Source organism: Poecilia reticulata, linkage group LG20 (assembly GCF_000633615.1).
Source record: "Poecilia reticulata strain Guanapo linkage group LG20, Guppy_female_1.0+MT, whole genome shotgun sequence".
NCBI classification, from domain to species: domain Eukaryota; kingdom Metazoa; phylum Chordata; class Actinopteri; order Cyprinodontiformes; family Poeciliidae; genus Poecilia; species Poecilia reticulata.
Window position 1 is genome coordinate 10,138,005 of NC_024350.1, and position 19,363 is coordinate 10,157,367.

Genomic DNA, 19,363 nt, shown 5'->3' on the forward strand with positions numbered 1-19,363 from the left:
TCCGATTTGTTAGAGGTCCAGAAGTTGTGATGATGGTGAACCAATCTGTTGGCATACTTAAACATTACATGACCATCGCTTTTCAGATGAGCATTACCGGAGCAGCGATATGGATCAACCCATTTGTTGGCATCTTGACGGTCATTGCTCTGTGGCCTGTCACCATCATTTTCATGCACCTGAGGATCACCTTGCGAACGCTCAAGATCATCCCCAAGTACGCCATGTATCAGGTAGGATCCCGAACAACAGCAGAGTTTCCCAGCGCCGCGCTCTCAGCAGTTGACTGCATCAGTGTGCTTATGTCGGTAGCTGGTGCTGATCCTGAGCCAGCTGCAGACGGCCATCATCAACATCTTGGCCATGAACAGAATCATCGCCTGCTCTCCGCCTTTTTCGTCTCCCGCCAGAGGATACAGTGAGTCCCGACATATTCTGTCTGTTTCTTTGGGCTCTTGTCGTTGTTAAACCAGGCTTTCGTCTTCAGCCTCTTTGCTCAGACGTTGCTGATGGATTTAATTAATCAGTCAGTCAGCCAATTTGGTTGCTGTTAGAGCAGAGATCCAAAAAGTTTCCTCTTAAAGTGATGAAGAAACGAGGAGACTTGCCCGTCCTGTTCTGCAACCCAAAGAGGGTGAAGTTGTCCGATACGACAGCGAAAACACATGTTGTTATTATTGATCACCTGACACTTGAGAATTTAATCATTCATGCTGGAGCTAAAGTTATTGCCAAACAAAATTCAGAAATTCCAAAAAATTTGAATGGATTCTGTCAGATGGATTCTGTCTTATGATACTGAAGAAAACTTTAGGCTGCTGTGTTGACACTTTTTGTACAATGGCATCATTTTATTGCGATCCTTGAGCAAATCTAAAAATGCCACCAGGACGGATAAGCTTGACGTCTGACTTGTAGAATTATCTATTATTGATATGTTATAAACCAGATGGGTAATTAAATCAAAATTTCTTGATGTATGCCAATGACAAGCTTTTTTTAGATTTCATATTTTCTCTGTAACAAATTGGTTTGTTTTTCAGCGGTAAAACAAGCGGTTGTCATAGCAAAGGCGGAAAGGACATAAAATAATGTAAAAAATAATGTAAAAAATTTTTTTTTACAGCAAATTCATCTGGTATTTCAACAGAGATGCGAGTTGCTGTTAAATGAGTGAATGAAACCGATCAAGTCAAACAGGATCGTAGTGATCCACGACCAATAGTCAGTTTGTTTCAGTCCAACATTAAATGTCAGGAAGAAACTCAAAACTCACGACTTTCCCAAAGTCTCTCTTTGAGCAAACCTTAAAACCATTTTGTCCGTCTCCGCAGTGCTGAGTCAGCAGCTCCTCATCCTGGAGATGTTCATCATCACTCTGGTGACCCGGCTGCTGTACCGACGACAGTACGAGCCTCTCCCAGAAGAAGAACCGGGCGACAACGAAAACACCAAGTTGACGACATTAACGGTTTCTGCGTGAGGCCTGGATGAATGTGTGTGTCTGAGAGTCTCTATGCATTGGTTTGATGAGGAAATTATGTAGAGTTGCATTGATCAATAAATATGAAATCAATATAAATGAACTTGGAGGTTGTGCAGCTGGCTGACTGGAACACTCAGGTCATTTTTTATTTTAGCAATATGTTCTGGCACGTAAGCATTCGTCTTCAGATTGAGGAAAGCTCAGTTGGAAAGCTCTTCTCTATAACCTCTTGGACATAAACACTATTGATGCTAATATAGCTCAGGCAACTTTGTACGGGTGAATAATTGTCCTTCGTCCTCTGATGGCACCTTATTAAAACACCTTTTTAAATGTAAAAATCTTTAGTTTTTAGTCTCCAAACTATGTGAGGCTTTTATACAGTTCTTTTTTTTAATGGTCCCTTCAAAGTTCAGGTTAACTGTTCAGGTTTTATTCTGAGGCATGCTTTCTAAGGATGCTGAGTGTAAAGTTAAATCTGTAAGTTCAAGCTGGTCAGTCCTTGAGACTGTGAAGCCCAAATTATAACACTTCCACCACTGTGCATCACAGCAGAATGAGTAGCTCATCAAGGAGCGTGTCATTGGTCTGTACTTTTCGCTGCTATTATTGTTACCAGATTCTTATTTTTGACTTTGGATCAGGTTAAGACTACACTTCTGAGAAAACTATTCTCTCCGGCAATATGTTCACTGTTTAACTTTATATTTCCCCTGCTGTTCTTTTCTAACATCGACTGTCTGCCCCGTTTTCCCCTCTCAGCTGCAGTTCGTCAGATGACATATCAATGTTTCAAAGAGAATCAAATAGTTGTTTTTTTTTTTTTATCTTTATTTCATTGCCATTAGGAGTATATAGTACATTATGCATGTATTGAATTTGTGCCTTTGTGGTTATAAATGTTGGGATCTTTACAAGGATTTAAATATCCCTCCTTTTTCCCATAAAGTGCGCTCTTTGTAACATGCGGAACAACTTTTTTGTACGAATGATGAAACAAAGTGGAAGTCGGACGCCAAATATTTGTTGGAGGAGAACATTTTGGAGTTGTTAACCAATACCACTGTTAATAAAATTGCTCGTATTTTTAAGCAGGATTTTGTTTCCTTGTTTGTGTGCTGCTTTTAGTTCTGAGTGGAAACAAAAGGGTACAAAACTTGGTGTCTCTCAGGTTCATTTGCCTTTCAGTTTTTTTAACGAACAACTCTAAATTAGGGAAACCACAAAAAAAAAAAGAAAAAAGAAAACACTATATCAAGCAAAATTGGTTACCTAAAGGATGTAGAGGGGAAATCAGTTCAGTTGCATTGAATGTGAAACTTACTTTTCATGTATTATTTTTTTGTTTGTTTGTTTTTACATTTGTTATTAAACGTTTCCACTTCATCTTCATGTGCAGGTTGTTTTGATATCTTTGACATTTAATTTGAGAATTGCAAAAAAGAATTTACAGAAATAAATGCATTAATGGTCTCCAAAACCTGCTTGAACTCAGTGTGGAATTGAACCCATTTCCCTCAATGTCTGTTTATTATTTGAACTACAAATAAAACAACTTGACCATTTATTATTTGTATTTTTGTGCACCATCATAAAATTATTAAACGCTCCTGTTGAACTTTTATTGTCTTGAAAAGGAGCTTAAACATAAAAATGGCAGATTCCAAATGTCTTTGCCCTTGAGTTGCATATTAGTGATTTCATCATTCTGCCTCTAGAGGGAAGTAGAGATCACGACCTGAATGTCCCCGGTGTTTCTATGGGCTAAAAAGCTCGACTCGGATATTAATAATCAAACCTTATAATGGTGTCTTTACTCCTCAAGACGACATTTAAGACGACATTTAAGCATACCATGCAGGTGCTTCATTCCGTCCAGCTACTACTTTATAAAATAAACAAGTGATAATGAATGATGTTGACGGACGTGTTTTTAACCAATTGAATTGACTCTGCTGGCCTCTTCCTAGTTTTCAGCCAATCACCGCACAGCATTTGCCGGCGCCTCCCCCGCCAAGTGCGGTTGAGTCGGAATTGAAAGTACGTGCTTCCCAAAACATCGCTACAGGACCGGATGTTGAATAGGTCGGATCTTCAAAATAAGTCGAGACAGTTTATGGCGTCATGTTTTGTCAGATTTAAAACACAATATTTGATCCAGATACAGCAAAAGAATGAATTGTTTGTCTCGTTTGACTCTTCCTTGGTTTTATGACTGACTGGCAAACTGAATGCAGACCCCACCTCAGGCAAATAAAGTAATAATAGGGACATGGACATTTTGCCAGTCAGTCATGAAATCAAAGAAGAGTAAAATGAGACAAACTATTTATTTTTCAACAATTTTACACGTACATATTTAGACTGTTAGAGAATGCTGGAGTATAAAGAAAAGAATCAGAAGTATTATGACCCATATTTACATAATTTTAATCAAATAAGTTGACCATAACAAGACTTACAAAACGTCAGAAAACAGGCACTAAAACTGTTTTTGCTGCTTGTAGAAGCAAAGACAAAGTAACTGATAAGCCAAAAAAAAAATCTAAGTTGTATTTATCTGTTGTATTTATCCAGATAAATACAACACCAATTATATGATACATGAGCTTATTAATCTGATCTCTTTCTTCCCGATAAATGAAAAATAATCTAACAGCTGTTTTCTTCTCGCCAACCTAATAAGAACATGCCATGTTCAGTTGAAACATTATATTTACAGTGTTGTATATATGTTTGAAAAATTATTAGGTTCATTACTTTTGTGCTTTAAAGGGAGGTAAAATGTTAAAATGGACATAGAAAGATTTTTGCAGATCTCATTTAATGGACCTAATTGAAAGGAATGTGCACTTAAATTTTGTTTGATTTTGTAAATAAGATCAAACTTTAATAATTTTTTTCCATCAAGTCACAAGGTTGAAAATGAAAAGTGGCCTGCTAATACCTTTTACAAAGTGATGGTAATTTGCTATTTCTTAGGAATGGAAATGACCATGACTTGCTGAAGATTGTAGAATATTTTGTTTATTGATCTATTTTCCTTTATTTTATTTTTTTTTATTTGTGGGAGTCTTGTCATGCAAAAAACAATAATAAATTCGAGGCTCTGGTATATGCTTTAAAATCCAGAAATGGTACTTTGGGCTACACACTATACAATAAAAACAATTTCAGAAGGGCACTTTTTTTTCTCAAGAGGAACAAAAGACTATGCTCTAGCACCACCTAGCGACTATCTGTGCACGTCACTGACTTGTGGTCGTCATTGGTTACTTCAAAGTCACAGCGTGCAGCATTTTACGTTGAAAAACGTAACAGGAAGTAGATTTCTTCCATTCTGCGGCTTTACAACGAAGAGCCGACCTGAACATCTAGAAATGTAGACCCAGGAAGCCGCAACAAGAGCTCTTCGTGTCCGCTGCTCATTCATCGTCTTATTTACATGAATGAGTCCCGTCGGTTCGTGTCCACTGCGGACGGTGGAAATGTGGACGCCGAAGACAGACACGGACCGGCCGAGCTTCTGCCATCGCTACCGGCGGTGAGGATGATAATGATGGTGCGGTCGTGTTATTTTCTCTGACTCTGAAACGTCACATCCCAAACAAACAGACAAATACGAGACGAGCGTCGTTAAACTTTCAAAAATGAGGATCTTCATGTGTCTGCTGAAAAACACTAACCACCCCAAAATCGAGTATTACTCCCGATTTTCACCGTCTCCGCTCTCCATCAAGCAGTTCCTGGATTTTGGTGAGTAGCCTAATAATAATAATAATAATAATAATAATAATAATAATAATAATAAAAGAATGGCTTGCAATTGGAGATGGCAACTACAGCAGGGGCCTTTAATTGTCTCATGTTAACTCTTCCATATGTTATTATGGGCTTCGTAAAGTGTCACAGTGAATGTCGGACTTATAAATAGAATAAGAGCACCACATGTTGCAGGGAAACACTATCCCAATGAGAGGTGGCATTTGAATTGATTTGAATTTACTGTGATAACTCAGCCGTGCTAGCACAAGCAGCAGCATGGAGGCTAGTGGTGGTGCGTGCAGGTACACAACACCTCCGCTCACATTGTTGTAGTTGCTCAATAGGGATTAATAACCCCCCAACTGGTTTCTCATTTAAAAAAAAAAAAAAAAAAAATCATGAGTCATTGTGTTAAAAATGAAAGTCATCATGACTGTTTTTCATTTTCCAAAAAAAAAAACCAAATTCAGATTTATATATAATAAGATATACCATAGTTATTCTTCTGATCACACTCCTGCACTCGAGGCTTTTCTTAATCCATATGATTAAACAGAAGCTGTTATGTAATTTGTCCCCGCAGCTGTGGTTTGGATGTGAGCAACAAGAAGTTTGTGGCAACTGTTGAGTCAATACGAAGGGTTTTGTTGGTGTTACCCAGCCAACAAAACCCTTGTTTTACTTGTCAGCAAATAAATATATATTTTAATTGTTAGCATATTTGGTGTTGATCAAAGTTTGAAGAGTTTTCCAACTGGTTATTTTGGGAAAGATACCAGAACAAAAGCCGTCTGTGCCCTACCATCACAAAAATAAACATGTACAGAGTTGAAGTCATATTTTCAGAAGCAAACACTCACTGTGGATTTGTCATAAAACATTGTTTGAATCTGTGGAAAGGCACCTCATGGCTACTGTAAAGGATGTTGGAGGAGGTGAGATGCTGTGGGCCTGCGTAAGGCTTCTTGAACGTCGTTAAAAAGCATAATTTCATAAACATTTTTTTGAAATATCATGAGATTTTAAATTCAGATCTGATGGTCTCAGGTCACATCGCAGTCTTTAGGTAGAATAAAGAATCAAAACATGTGGCCAGATCAACACAGAAATGGAGACAAAATCTTCCACGGCCATCTCTGTCCCTCGACACCAAAACCTTTACACACAGTATTAGTATTTACTTTTCCATTTCAGTGTGAGTATTCTTCTGATTCATTTGTTTTAAGGCTTTTCACTGCCTCTCAACTAGGAATGCCAACTAACTTGTCAGGGTCGGTAAAACTTGCTCATTCTGTGTTTGTCATTGCTCTGTTTTTGCGATCCGCGCATGTTCCAGTAACACAGGCTGATGCCGGGTGAACTTTTATCTGATGTAGCTCTGCTTATTTTTGGCCTCTTTCTCCACTTGAAGACAATTCAGTTGCACAAAAGAGTTTTCTGAAACTCTTGCAGGAGATGCTCGTTTGCTGTTTTTTTTCTAAGAAAGGCTGTAACTTGAGATTACAGCAGATTTTTACCGTGTCACAGATTTGCCCTCCAAAGGCTTGGTAGGATGCGTGAATCCTTTCTTGCACACATGGGACGGCGGGCTAGAAGGACACAGTGTACTGTCGGATACAATGGGATAAAGAGAAAGGCGCACAGAGTTGTGGATGTATTTGAAAGACACTTTGGCAGAGTGACATCTTCTTCTTCCACTCAAATGTTAAACATTAATCCCTCATCTCTTTTTGCTCCAAAGATTTACGATTTCCTAGTTCAGTTTCTCTTATCTGTTTAAAGCTAAAGTCGGAAGAGAGTGAGTGAATCTCCGGTCAGATAACAAAGGTTGGATATTATCTTAGAGGCCGAACGGTATTTGCGCTTTCTTTTTTCAGCCTCAAGATGAGTCTCTTTACTGTTTCTTATCAAAATCACAAGCTACAAATCAAAAGTTGAAAGCAGATTACGAGAGTTTAGGTGGGATGTTCCTTAAAGATTTTTCCCACACACAAGACTCCAAGAAGAGTTGAGAAATGTGTTTTTTGTAGCCTGGGAGTGAGAACCCCTGGGCAGCGCAGCACTCTCCACAGTTTATTTTCTTTAAAGAGTCTCAAAATTGAACGTGTACCTAGAAATTAGCTGGTACTCTTATCTGTCTTGTAAAAAGCTGGATTTGGAAACATTGGGAGTGCTCTTGATATCTGAAAGTCACAGTTATGACCTTCAATCTCTGCAATGTGCAATAGGGGCAATGTGGTTTGTAATTGCTCATATAACTTACTAAAGTCAGTTTAGGATGTCAACTCCATAGTCATCTTGTCTTTGTTTTAAAATGGAGTAAACCCTTTTTTTAATTGTTACAGCTGTTCTCTCTAACTCACACAGTGTGACCTCACCTCTGATCCTCCTTATTAAAATCATATTTTTTCTACAGCTGTTCTAATATTGTCATCTATTGTAATAGAAAGAAACTAATTGGCTAACATGAATATTGATCTCCCAGAGCTAAAAAAAAAAAAAAAAGTTGTTCGGGAAACGCCCAAACTACTAATTGTTTCCTCGTTTCTTAAAATAAATGTATTTAAAACTGCATTTAAAACAGTTTATTTATTTTACAGAGGCATTTTTTATTTCTGCTTTCCTTGTTAAACTTACCAGGTTGTCAGTGAACCTCAGCAACCAACCTTTGGCCCTCCATGGGTAAAAATATATAGTTCTCCTTCACACATAATAAGGTCATAGCAGATCATGTTTACATGATTTGAACACGGCCACTGATATTTCTTCTGCAGCTTTGGTTACATGCTGTCAGCTTTTGTTTCTGTCTCTTTAAGAATTATCTCCCGAGTGTCAGGATGTTAACTGATCGATCAGTGGTGAGTTAATTGGTCGAAGCGTGACACGGTGCCCAATTAGCCACGAAGCAGACATTATGCAGCAGGTAACTGGAAACCTGGAGTGCATGCAAACCATTTCCAGGCAGTTTTGATGCAGCATCTTTTACACGAAAAATGGAATGTGTGACTTTTTGGGAGGTTTCTGTGCGACAATTTGAAAACACTGCAGCTAACACTAATTAATGCAACTCTGTCGCCCTTGTTCAGGCAGGGAGAATGCCTGTGAGAAGACATCCTACATGTTCCTGCGTAAGGAGCTGCCGGTACGGCTGGCCAACACCATGAGAGAGGTCAACCTGCTGCCCGACAAGCTGCTCAGCCAGCCGTCTGTCAAACTGGTCCAGAAGTGGTGGGTGACCGTCTTCTTTTTGCGGTCGGTTCCGGGCAACGGCGTTTATGATTTTTCAGGGTGCGAAAGTTGACTTTTGGTCTCTGTTTGACGTGATTAGGTACATGCAGAGCTTCGTGGAGCTGCTGGATTTCGAGAACAGGAAGGCAGAGGACCCTCACGCTCTGAATGAGTGAGTGAATATTGACTTTGTGATTAAAAACGTAAAGAATGCGTTAACAGTTTGTTCAGCTTTCATTGAGTCTAGAAGCAGCAGTTGAAACATTGACTCTGCAGTTGATCTCTCTAGTCTCATATATCTGTCCTGACTGTGTGTGTGGGTGGGTGTGTGGGTGTGCTGATATCATAACAATACCCCGTCTGATAAACAGCCAGGCATGACTGATAAACGCACACAGGATTAAGGAGAGGCTTGACTGCATTGTGAACTTAACTCCAAGAACAGCTTGTTGACAGTGACTCAGCAGAAACACTAAGTTGATACTTGCCTTCCTCGAGTGTTTTTTTTTTCTTCTTCTTCTTTTTCTGTTTTTGGTTAGTTTGATTCTCTTCCAGTAAAGTCGTATCTGAAGAATCTGAATGGTTTTGGATTCTAAAATTATGTCTATGCTACGCCTTACAAACGTAGTTGTACTCGTTACATCATACACAGGCTTCAGTGGATTTATTTATTTTTTTCATCCCCAATTAGTCTGACGCCCCTAAATAAAACCCAGTTCAACAAATTTTTGTTACAGATGTCACAAACTTGTATATAAAACAAAAAAACCTGGACACATGGTAACTCTGAATTTGTGTGCAGGACATTCACTACAAAAATCTGCCCTTTTATTGCAGTGAGGTAAAAAGAAAGCTATTAATAGAGGAAGTCCTTCTCCCATACTTTTGAGTTTTTTAATTTTCGCACCTATAAAATCGGATTCAAAAAACCACCAAAGTCTGGTTTTAATGTAGAAAAACGTGGGAAAAGTCAGTTTGCTCTGTCTTCTTTCACTCTCGTTTAGCTTCCTGGAAATCTTGATTGACATCCGAAACCGCCACAACGACGTCGTGCCCACCATGGCTCAGGGCGTCATCGAGTACAAGGAGAAGTTTGGCTTCGACCCCTTCATCAGCAGCAACATCCAGTATTTTCTCGACCGCTTTTACACCAACCGCATCTCTTTCCGCATGCTCATCAACCAGCACAGTGAGTCTCGCGCCTGCGTCGGCGTCGCGTCCCCGTTAGGTCCGTCTCCGCAGCCGAAGTTGGATGTCTTCCTTTGTGTTTGTGTTCAGCTCTGCTGTTCGGTAACGACACCAACCCCGCCCATCCCAAACACATCGGCAGCATTGATCCCAGCTGCAGTGTGGCTGAAGTTGTTAGTGGTGAGTTCAAGAAGTGTGTTTTTTTTTTGTTTTGTTTGTTTGTTCGTTTGTTGTTGTGTTTTTTTTTTTTTTTTAACCAAGGCCAACAAGCCCTTGATCAGTTTTTTAAAATACAAAAGCAGTGTCTTCCATCCAAGTTGTGGGCTAAATTAGGCTTTAATTACAGCCTATTATGGAAACATTACGTTTGAAAACGCAATAATCAAAGTATTTTCTTTTTTTTGGATTACTTTGTTGTTTGTGGTTCAGACTGCTAATTATTGTGTTTCCATCAGTAACTGGACTTATTTTGAAAAAACCGTCCATACATATCAACCTAAAATCTCTCTTTTCAGCTCTTTACAAACAGTTCTGTTGTTTTTCTCTCAAGAGCCGTATTGTGTAGCTGTTTACAGGGTCAAAAAAACAAAAAACAAAACTCACACAAAGGCTCACTTCAGGCGATATAACGTGCCGTACCTCTAGGAAATTTCTTCCAGATGTGGCTGTAGAGAACAGAGTCCTCACATGTAAAAAGCTCAGCAGAGCTGCGGATAGGACACAGGAGAGAAAGGCTACATGGGGAAGAGCTCTGCAGAAAAGAAAATAAACTTTCCACCAGGTGTGAACTTCACTCTCTTTTTTTTCCATTTTTGTAAAAGTTTCTTAGCAGGATGCAAGAGAAATAATGGGGACGCGGTCTGATTAGTGTGGACTGTTGCCCCCCCACCCCCCGGCAAATATTACAGCTTGTAAACTCTTTCCCATTATTTCTAAAGTTGCTTTCTGGATGCTTAGTTTAGGGAATATGACGACCAGAGCAAAAGCTGTCAGTTTGTTGTGTTCGTGTCAGAACTAGGAATTTGCCAGGATTAGATTCTTTCCAAATCCCATAACACATTTCCCTTATTTGTTTTGGATCTCTCCCCACTGCTGCTAGACTAATATCTATAATTGAATATTTGGAGTTGCAGTCACTGGAGATGCACCAAGTAGTCAGTTTCCTCCTGATTAAATTTTCTTTTCAACTGATTAAATACATCAGTATTTAACCTACTGCATGAATACTGATGCATATTTTTGAGTGCCTCTAATAGTGGATGAAGACCTATGCTTTAGTGTGTACAGGAGAATAAGCATGGATTCAACACATCTACATAAATCAGCATTACGTTAGCTTTTTTTATTGCACCATCTGTCAGTATCGTATTTCCTGTGAAGGTGGCATTACGACAGCTCTGACGCACGATTGCTCCACCTTGTTAACCACATTGTTAATATTTAAATCCTTAGCTTTATTTTTCTTTCAACAAAAAGTGTTTTCAAAATTGTTTGGTCTCATCTCCTTGGGTATTTCAAAGTGATGCAGAATTTTGTGGTGAGGATGCAAATATTTTTGATATCCCCCCTTTTGTTAATAACTAGTGGTTAATTTTAAAGGGAACCTATGCAAAATGTCCTTTTTGCAGGTGTTTATACTTTCATTTGGGTCTTTACTGCTTCTAAAAACAGCCCAAGTGCTTAAAAAAAGTTAAACCCACCCAGCCGTTTTTTTGGAGTCTTGAAAATGGGCCATTTCAAAAAACAAAAAAACTCCAGAATGTGATGCCACAAATTAGCAGGCACTGACCATCACCTAGCAACCCAAGCTGAGACGATTAGTCAGCCCGTTCTACCGCTGCATGCTCTGTACAATGGCTGTTGGAGTGTTTTGCTGCTGACTTGCCACTCAGAAACCATTTCCTGCATTCTTGCTGGTTGTGCAGGAACCTCTACTAATGTTTTTCAAAGCTGTACGGTTGCGTTTACAGCCATTTTCAGGTGCGAGTGTAAACATTGAGTTGTGGGGCTTATTTGAATTTAAAGTGACAGGAGGCCTTAAGAAGCTCAAAATGGACAGAGGTGAACAGACTAAAATCTCACTGTCCAAAAATGATTTTGTGCAAAGAAAAAAGGTAATGAACATGTTTTGTTTAGCTCATAGACCTATCCTAACCGGTTCCAGGAAGCATAACAGGTTACCTTTGACCTCTGCTTTGTATATCAAACTGCTCTGCGGTTGTTTTTGTAATTATATCCATTTATAATCCAACCAAAAGCCACCAAGGCTCTGTGCCTCGCCTGAAGGAAAATTCAACCACCAGCCTCTCGATTATTTCCAACCTGCTGCTCCACCTGAGCCACGGCCGCCTCTGGTTGTGTCTGTGTTATTTTTATTTTATTTTATTTTATTTTTTCTCAGCCTGCTCTCTGGGGGAGTCAAGAATGTGACCTGACCTGATCTTGTATAAAAACATTTCGGTGCTTCCTGAGCGTTTGGGGAATTTCTAAGGAATCAGTCGCTTCCTCCGTCGCCGACACGCATACATCACCGATAGTTTCACAGAACATTTCATCAGCGTGGATGAAAGCTGCACTCTGAGTGAACTGTGAGGGGACGGAGGGAGCATTAGTGATCCGAAACATGACTGCAGATATAAACAATGGACATTCATCTGCTCTGTTCTCAGCCTTTTTTTTTGCTCTCCTACTAGATGCCTACGACACTGCCAAGATGTTGTGTGAGAAGTACTACTTAGCTGCTCCCGAGCTCAAGATTGAGGAGTTCAACAGTGAGTGCATTGCACCCTGCGCCTCTTTGAATCTGTCACACAGATGTTGCACTAAAACATGTGCTTGGATGCTCTGAATTTAGCTCCATAGTGATTAAAGTATTCACTCTGTCATTAACTTCCCAAGAACCGGCTTTCTGTGTTCACCAAAGAGACTCTCCTTCTTTTCGTTATCCAGTGAAGGCTCCGAAGAAGCCCATCCAGGTGGTGTACGTGCCCTCGCATCTGTTCCACATGTTGTTTGAGCTCTTCAAGGTGAGCAGAGCTGTTCTGCTGCTAAACGTAATGAATTGGCTGGATTTTTCTGTAAAGATCCCTCTGCCCTCGTAAGCTCAGTTTATAGACGCTGTGGCTGTTTGCAGAACTCCATGAGAGCGACGGTGGAGCTCCATGAAAACAGCAAGGAGGGGTTGCCGCCTGTGAAGGCGAGAGTCACTCTGGGTAAAGAGGATCTGTCGATAAAGGTAAACAGACTTGCACGCGAGTTTGTTTTGACATATCCGATGACACACGAGCTTTTTGTTTTCGTGTTTTTTGTTATCTTTAACTCTTCCGGCGTCTGCCTCCAGATCAGCGACAAAGGAGGAGGAGTTCCTCTGAGGAAGATTGACCGTCTCTTTAACTACATGTACTCCACTGCCCCGACGCCCAGCCTGGAGCCGGGAGCCGTCCCATTGGTACACCCACCCGCTCTGGAAACCATTCGGTTTTATGATGGTCTAAATTAGCATTTAGACGGTAAGTTTGTTTTTGTTCTCTCGTCTCTATTCCAGGCCGGTTTTGGTTACGGTTTGCCGATTTCCCGGCTCTACGCTCGATACTTCCAGGGCGACCTGAAGCTCTACTCCATGGAGGGAGTGGGCACGGATGCCGTCATCTATCTGAAGGTAACCTGGGTCAGCCAGATGTGCAGTAGTTCTATTTTTATTAATAGGTTTTAAGAAAACAGGAGTGTAGAGAAGCCTTTACTCAGTTTCCAAAAGAAGAAAATGGGGATAAAAGCATTTCTGGTGTTTTGTGTTCGCAACATCAATGACTGTTTGTCAGCTTGTGATATTAGAAAGCACAGACTCCATTAAAGACCACTTTTAGGGAGGCTTGCTGTTTGTTCCTGTTGCACTTTTAAGTTTGCACAAGTGCAAAATTTCTTCTGGCCAGTAGGGGCAGTCTCCAACAGACTTTTTTTTAATGAAGGAAGTTTTGATAAACCTGTTTTCTAGGCAATATAGTCATGTAATGAGCTTAATTTCATCTTTCGAGTTTGGAATTGTGTCTCCATTTTGAATATTATTAACTAATTATATATATTTTTTAGACTCAAAGAGTTTCTTGTAACACATTTAACTAGTTGATTCTGCTGAAACAATCGCCAATTCTTACATTGTTATTGAATTTTGACTAACCGGTATTTAGCACTGAGATCCAAACATTAGTCGAACTTTATTGGTTTGTTACGCTGAATGTTGGTGAACAGCTCACTTCGTAACTGGAAAAGGATTTGATATTTAATGTCAGCCATTCAAATTGTTTAAGTTTAAACTTGATATTAATTTTAAGGTAGCTCCCCTGGCACTCTTTTACTGTACTGATGGTTAACCTCACTTTTTCTGTGGGGCTTCATGCATTTCTTTTAGCATTTTTTTTATTATTCAAGCGTTTATTTGTTCCCTTTTAACTTTATTTTGATCTTACAAATCTATGTTTCTTTGCACTTAAATAAAATAACATTTGAAGGCCCTGCAATACCAACAGCTCAAAATAAAGGCCCAAAGACGGTCATAAGGGCATTTTCACTTCAGCTCGTCTCTTTCAAACATCCTTCTAGTACTTGACGGCGTTTTTCAGTGAACGACTTCTGTTCTTCCTCACTTAAAGGCCCTGTCCAGCGAGTCCTTTGAACGCCTGCCTGTGTTCAACAAGTCAGCTTGGCGGCACTACAAGACCAGCCCCGAGGCGGATGACTGGAGCAACCCCAGCAAAGAGCCGCGTGACGCCAGCAAGTCCATATACAAAGCCAACAGATAACTCTGCATGGCCTGCCAGCGTAAAGCGGCTGCTCTCTGTGCGGAGCGTGCTCGCTGAAATGTTGTTCTGTGGGTAAAAAGCTTCGTTTAGGATGAGACTTGCTTCCACGTTGCACTGGCGATAGGTTTGTTGGGGTGTTGTGACCCGGATTTACATTTTCACCCAATTGCAATAACCTCCTTTAGCGTAGCTTTTGTTGTTTTGTGGCTCAGAACAGAGTGAAAAATGACCATCCTCGGTATTGTAGCTGCAACGTATCTAACCCCAATTGTAGATTCTGTCAATTTCATTGTTGAAGTTAAATTGGCTGCAACACTCCCGTCTTTAACCTCTTGTCTCGTGCCGCTTTCTGACCAAGCTGATCCTCCCTCTGGGCAGATGAAGCCCGACTCTGCTGATTGAGTCTCTGTCTCGGCTTCGGTAAAGACTTATTCTGTTTCTTTCTCTCAAAACACAGTGCAATGTTTCAGTGCAAACGAGAAGACGAGGAGGTTTTTATTTATGGTTTTTCTTTGTGAAACACTTTTGATTAAATGCGCCAGTAGGCTAGTTTGTTATTATAGTGGCAAATACTTGTTTGGATTGCACTTTTTAAGATTTTTAGTCAGGGTTAATTGTTAAAAACAGATATTTATAAATTAGAAGCTAGATGCACCTTTTTGAAAAAAGAAAACAGAACAGGTAATGCTTCAAAGACATTACATGTAAAGCTATAGAAGTCATAACCTTTTTTTTGTTATATTTATGAAAGAAAGCCTTATTTTTGGGAACTTATATGTTTTGTTTTCTTTTAGAACCATGCCTTCATGGTTCACGGTGTACTGAACTCTGAACAATTTTAAAGGGAGGCAATATAAATGAAAGTAGTCTAAAATATTTTTTGTTTACATTTTACTTACTTAGCTTCATTGTCCAACATTACCCAGCCACAAACCAGTACTTAAAAATTAATAACGCTCATCAGACACTACTGCTTGCAACCCCGATTAACAACTTCTAAAAGGACCAAACTAGTCATGTATGCATGAGACACACCGCTGTCCCAGCATTTGTGCGCCGAGTAGCTTTCCCGACACCAGCGATATGTAACGTACCGATGTTCATAGGAACGAATGGACCTGTAGCACCTGAACAACGGACTGCCGTTCTGCTTGTCATCATTTCACGCTGCTATGAAGGATAAACAACATGCTCACTGCTTTGTGCGCTTTCGGCATCATCTGGTCGGCCTCGTGTCTCACTTGAATTCCTGCTGATCCCTGCGGTCTTCTGAATGAGTTTGAACAAAGTTTGTAGATGCACTTTTGCGTTTTCTTATGCTGAGTTAGTTAAAGTGAACTAGATGTTGCAGTTGTTGATTATTTTTTTTATATATATATTTTAGTGACAATTTGAACATCTAGTTTATTTTCTGTTGTTTTAAAAATAAGAAGCTGTTATTTAAAAAAAAGGGGGAAAAAATAAGGTCACACGGCACACAAAGATGAGCGTTTGGAGAGACTGCAAGAGGAAAATATGTTCAAAGAGAAGACTTTCGATTGTGAAATATCTCAGAGCGCAAATTAAAATCTATTAGGTTGTCCCGTTTTATTTCACTGAGGAGCTTCTTAGAAGTTTATTAAGTCTGTTATATTTATGCTTTAGAGTGCAGTAACTTCAAACGTCATTCAGAGTCAAAAGACTGCATTTCCACATCGACCAAGTCTTTAACTTCTGTGCTGAGTGGATAATTCAGTTGTTTTTTCAAGCGATGTTCTGTTAGACTGTTATACACGGTTAATATCTTTCCTGCAGTAGGTAACTCTCTTGGTGTCTGTATTTAGCATAAATCCTGATTATTATCCAGGCTGAAGCCAACAACTAGTTTGGGAATATATCTGCCTTCGTAAAACAATATAAGTTGCATGACACGTTATCGTTATGTAAATCATTGTCATTTTATCAACCTTTACACCACTGTGATGTTTCCATTCGGTGTTTATGAATGCAGAAATGAACATTTTCACAGGAAATTTAGGTTGGAGGCGCGCATCACCAGTTCTGTTCCCACGGGAAATGTGCTGAGAACAGAGCATACAAATCAGAGTATCTGTTTACTATCAAAGTAAAGCAGTATAAAAATAATGGCAATAATAAAACATCCACTTTTTCTTACACAGTGAGCCACAGGTTCCCTCAAATAGCTACAATTCATGAATATTTGAAACATCTTTGAAAATGCTTTTGACTGCCTGTTTTAATAGTTCAGACATCAAATGATAGTGTGGATTGATTCAAACAGTGGAAACAATCTTAGCACTACTGCAGAAGCTAACATCAATGGGCTTTCTTATTTTTGCTCTCTGGGGGTAAAAACCAATCAACACCAAGAAAAAGGAAAGCCTCTCCAGGATTGGTTGCTTTCCAAACTATTCTCAAAAGTACCACGGAAAAATCAGCAAATCTTGAACATAACGTTGCATATCTATAAATGCTTTACGTGTTCCCCTCTCACTCAGAGTGCGTTCACACAGAATCTCACTGGTTATGCACAACCTCAATTTCCAGTGTTTAAAAAAAATTAACTGTTATGCAAATCACAAAAAATATCGTTTGCATTTTAGAGATCGAAGTTCCTTTGAGACCCCCTTTGGAACCGCCACCTGTCGTAGTGCCGCCAGGTTCAACCTCTGGGACAAAGTCAGTCTGTCTTTATACAAAAAAACAAAGACGCCAAGAGAGAGTCTTACTGAGCTTAAGATTTTACCTCTGCATAACCTCTTTACAGAACATAAGTTCAACAGTTCTGAACTAACCATTTGAAAAGAGGATTGTGGGAAATTTCATCAGTCTGAAGTAGTTTCCTTCTTTCATCTCCTTTAGCGTCACCTGAAGTAAAATAAAAGAAGAATGCGGTGTTGGGAAAACCTTCCACATCCTGTAAGATGCTCCGCATTTCACCACTGCCAATGCCTTTGAAACCTGCCAGTGAAACCGAGGGACGCTTAGTCACACACCTGCTGTACAAAAAGAAAAAAAAAAAAGTGCTATGTTATCGAGTAGCAGTAATTGTGCGGGTAAATGTTTGGTCTCCCTTTTTTTTTGTTTAGATCGGTCCTAAAAATGTACTTTTTGACTTTAAACAAGACGCCGCAACACGGGAGATCCTCCATTTTCACGCTCAGTTGTTGTGAACCTCTGCTGTCATCAAAAACATCTACTTGATCTGTTTCAAAGAATATGATACATATATATATAGCAGATAAACCTAACGCGTAAGCTGTACATAGAGTGTGTGGATTGATCACTGTGTTTTTCATCCTCCTGTACAAATCGCTTAAATGATATATTTGTATGCAAGATAGACCAATAATGCCACATTCACCTGGAAGTAACAGAGTAGACTCGTCTTGTCAGTCTGCATGAGATCAGCAGTAGAAACTATCAAACCTGACAATAAAGAAAACTCTTGTGTGGTCCGTCCGTTTCAGGGTTTTCTTTGGGGGGTTTTTGCTGAAAGAAAGACGTGTATGGCAATATACATTCTGATCTAGATTTTTATTAACTTGTTAAGCCTTTTGAACAACGGTGATTTTTAAAAAAGACATAATTCTAAAGTTTTTACATATAGTGGAGATTAGCATGTGCATACAGGACATATAATGTGTCTACATTGCATTAAGGTTATAATTTAGTTGGGGATGGAAGATCATCTGCACTGAGCTGGTATGGGCAAGCAGACCTGAGATAAACAGAAAGGTAGCCACATGGTGAGCTTTACTTTTTCTTTTTACACAATTCAAGTATCATCTGTGTTTTTCTATGGACAACTGACATCATCATATCCAAAGACTAAAAGATTGCATGGTACGATAAATTATACAGATGCAGACAATCTGGTTGGCACCCCTAGTAAAGATGTTTAAAAAAGCCTCAAAGTAAAATCATTTATTGTAGCAGTGTGATGTCACATTTAAAGACTTTGTTTAGATGTTGTTTTTAACAAAACACCCAGAGACACAATTTGTGGTATTGCCAATAATTTCTTTTAAAATAATAGCAACCAATGAATATTTTTTTTTAATTTATGCAATTTTTTTTTTTTTTAAGTTTTAAAGTTTCTGAGAGTTTGTTTCCTTTAGGCATAGATATGGCATGAGACACAAGCCTATTTCTCCTAGCCACTAGGATGAGGACATTTGTCTTGCTACCATCGGGTACAACAAAAGGAACATCGATATTCTCTGCAACAAAGCCTCTTGGCAGGATTGGTGTCAAGGACAAAATACATTGAAAAACCTCACGTTCACTGGAGGAGAGTCCAAAATAAACGGCCAAATCAATGCAGAAATGGTTCCCCAGACACAAAATCGACACTTCTTGCATGCCCATTTCAGTGCCTGGATGTAAAACCCACAGGAAACCATTGGAGCAGGGTCCCCTAAGAACATCATGGAGGACCCAGGACTCTTAATGCCAAGATTGTGCAAAGAGGTACTGTGCCAGACATTGTTTTGTTGAAAACAACAGTATTTTTTAACATGGAGTTTGCGCTTTCACCGAAGAAATATACTCAAATCAGAGGTTGGATTATTCATCTTTTTTTGATTATGAATTTAAGCTTTTGCAAACAAGGTGATCTTATTTTAGGGCTTTTAATTCATCTTTACCAGTGGTGTCATCAAATTTGTGAATGCAGAATTTTGATTTGAATAATAATTCTCTTAAAAAGTGCTTTAAAAAAGCAAAAGGATCTTATTAAAGCTTCAACTTTTTGGGATGGCGGGGGGCATCACATAAAAGAAAATGGTTCAAAGTAGCATTAGTGATGTGTTTGGGTTGCCCGTTGTGTCCTTTCTGCTATTCTAAGCTCTAAGTTTGGGGGGACTCTAGAGTGAAACTTATGGAAGGTTGGCATCTT

The 19,363-nt window shown here is 39.4% G+C and overlaps 2 protein-coding genes across 6 annotated transcripts in view; both read left to right on the top strand.

Moving 5' to 3' along the window:
• Positions 1-3,051, top strand: part of slc51a (solute carrier family 51 member A) — an 11,879-nt gene extending 8,828 nt beyond the window's left edge. Inside the window, exons 6-8 of the mRNA XM_008438617.2 lie at positions 87-233; positions 313-418; positions 1,335-3,051. Of these exons, the coding sequence (XP_008436839.1) occupies positions 87-233; positions 313-418; positions 1,335-1,483 (402 nt within the window). The 3' untranslated portion in view covers positions 1,484-3,051. The remainder of the gene's footprint in view (positions 1-86; positions 234-312; positions 419-1,334) is intronic.
• A 1,760-nt stretch (positions 3,052-4,811) lies between these two features.
• pdk3a (pyruvate dehydrogenase kinase, isozyme 3a) lies at positions 4,812-17,921 on the top strand. 5 transcript variants are annotated; one of them, XM_008438615.2, is made up of 12 exons: positions 4,812-5,242; positions 8,338-8,479; positions 8,580-8,651; positions 9,484-9,668; positions 9,758-9,847; positions 12,361-12,438; positions 12,617-12,693; positions 12,801-12,902; positions 13,008-13,115; positions 13,212-13,325; positions 14,314-14,438; positions 17,326-17,921. In XM_008438615.2, exons 1-12 carry the CDS (start codon positions 5,137-5,139, stop codon positions 17,333-17,335), a joined length of 1,209 nt encoding a protein of 402 aa, XP_008436837.1. In that variant the 5' UTR covers positions 4,812-5,136; the 3' UTR covers positions 17,336-17,921. The 5 variants fall into 5 exon arrangements, with proteins under 5 accessions (XP_008436837.1, XP_008436836.1, XP_008436835.1 ...); XM_008438614.2 differs by having other exon boundaries at positions 14,314-14,434; XM_008438613.2 differs by having other exon boundaries at positions 4,812-5,030; positions 5,102-5,242; positions 14,314-17,921.
• Positions 17,922-19,363: the final 1,442 nt, after the last annotated feature.

Bases quoted from the DNA above. Each gene is read 5' to 3' on its own strand.
- pdk3a (XM_008438612.2), top strand. From the start codon at position 5,137: ATGAGGATCTTCATGTGTCTGCTGAAAAACACTAACCACCCCAAAATC. The intron at 12,694-12,800 runs GTGAGCAGAGCT...GGCTGTTTGCAG, and splicing joins TGTTGTTTGAGCTCTTCAAG to AACTCCATGAGAGCGACGGT. The intron at 13,116-13,211 runs GTACACCCACCC...TCTCTATTCCAG, and splicing joins AGCCGGGAGCCGTCCCATTG to GCCGGTTTTGGTTACGGTTT.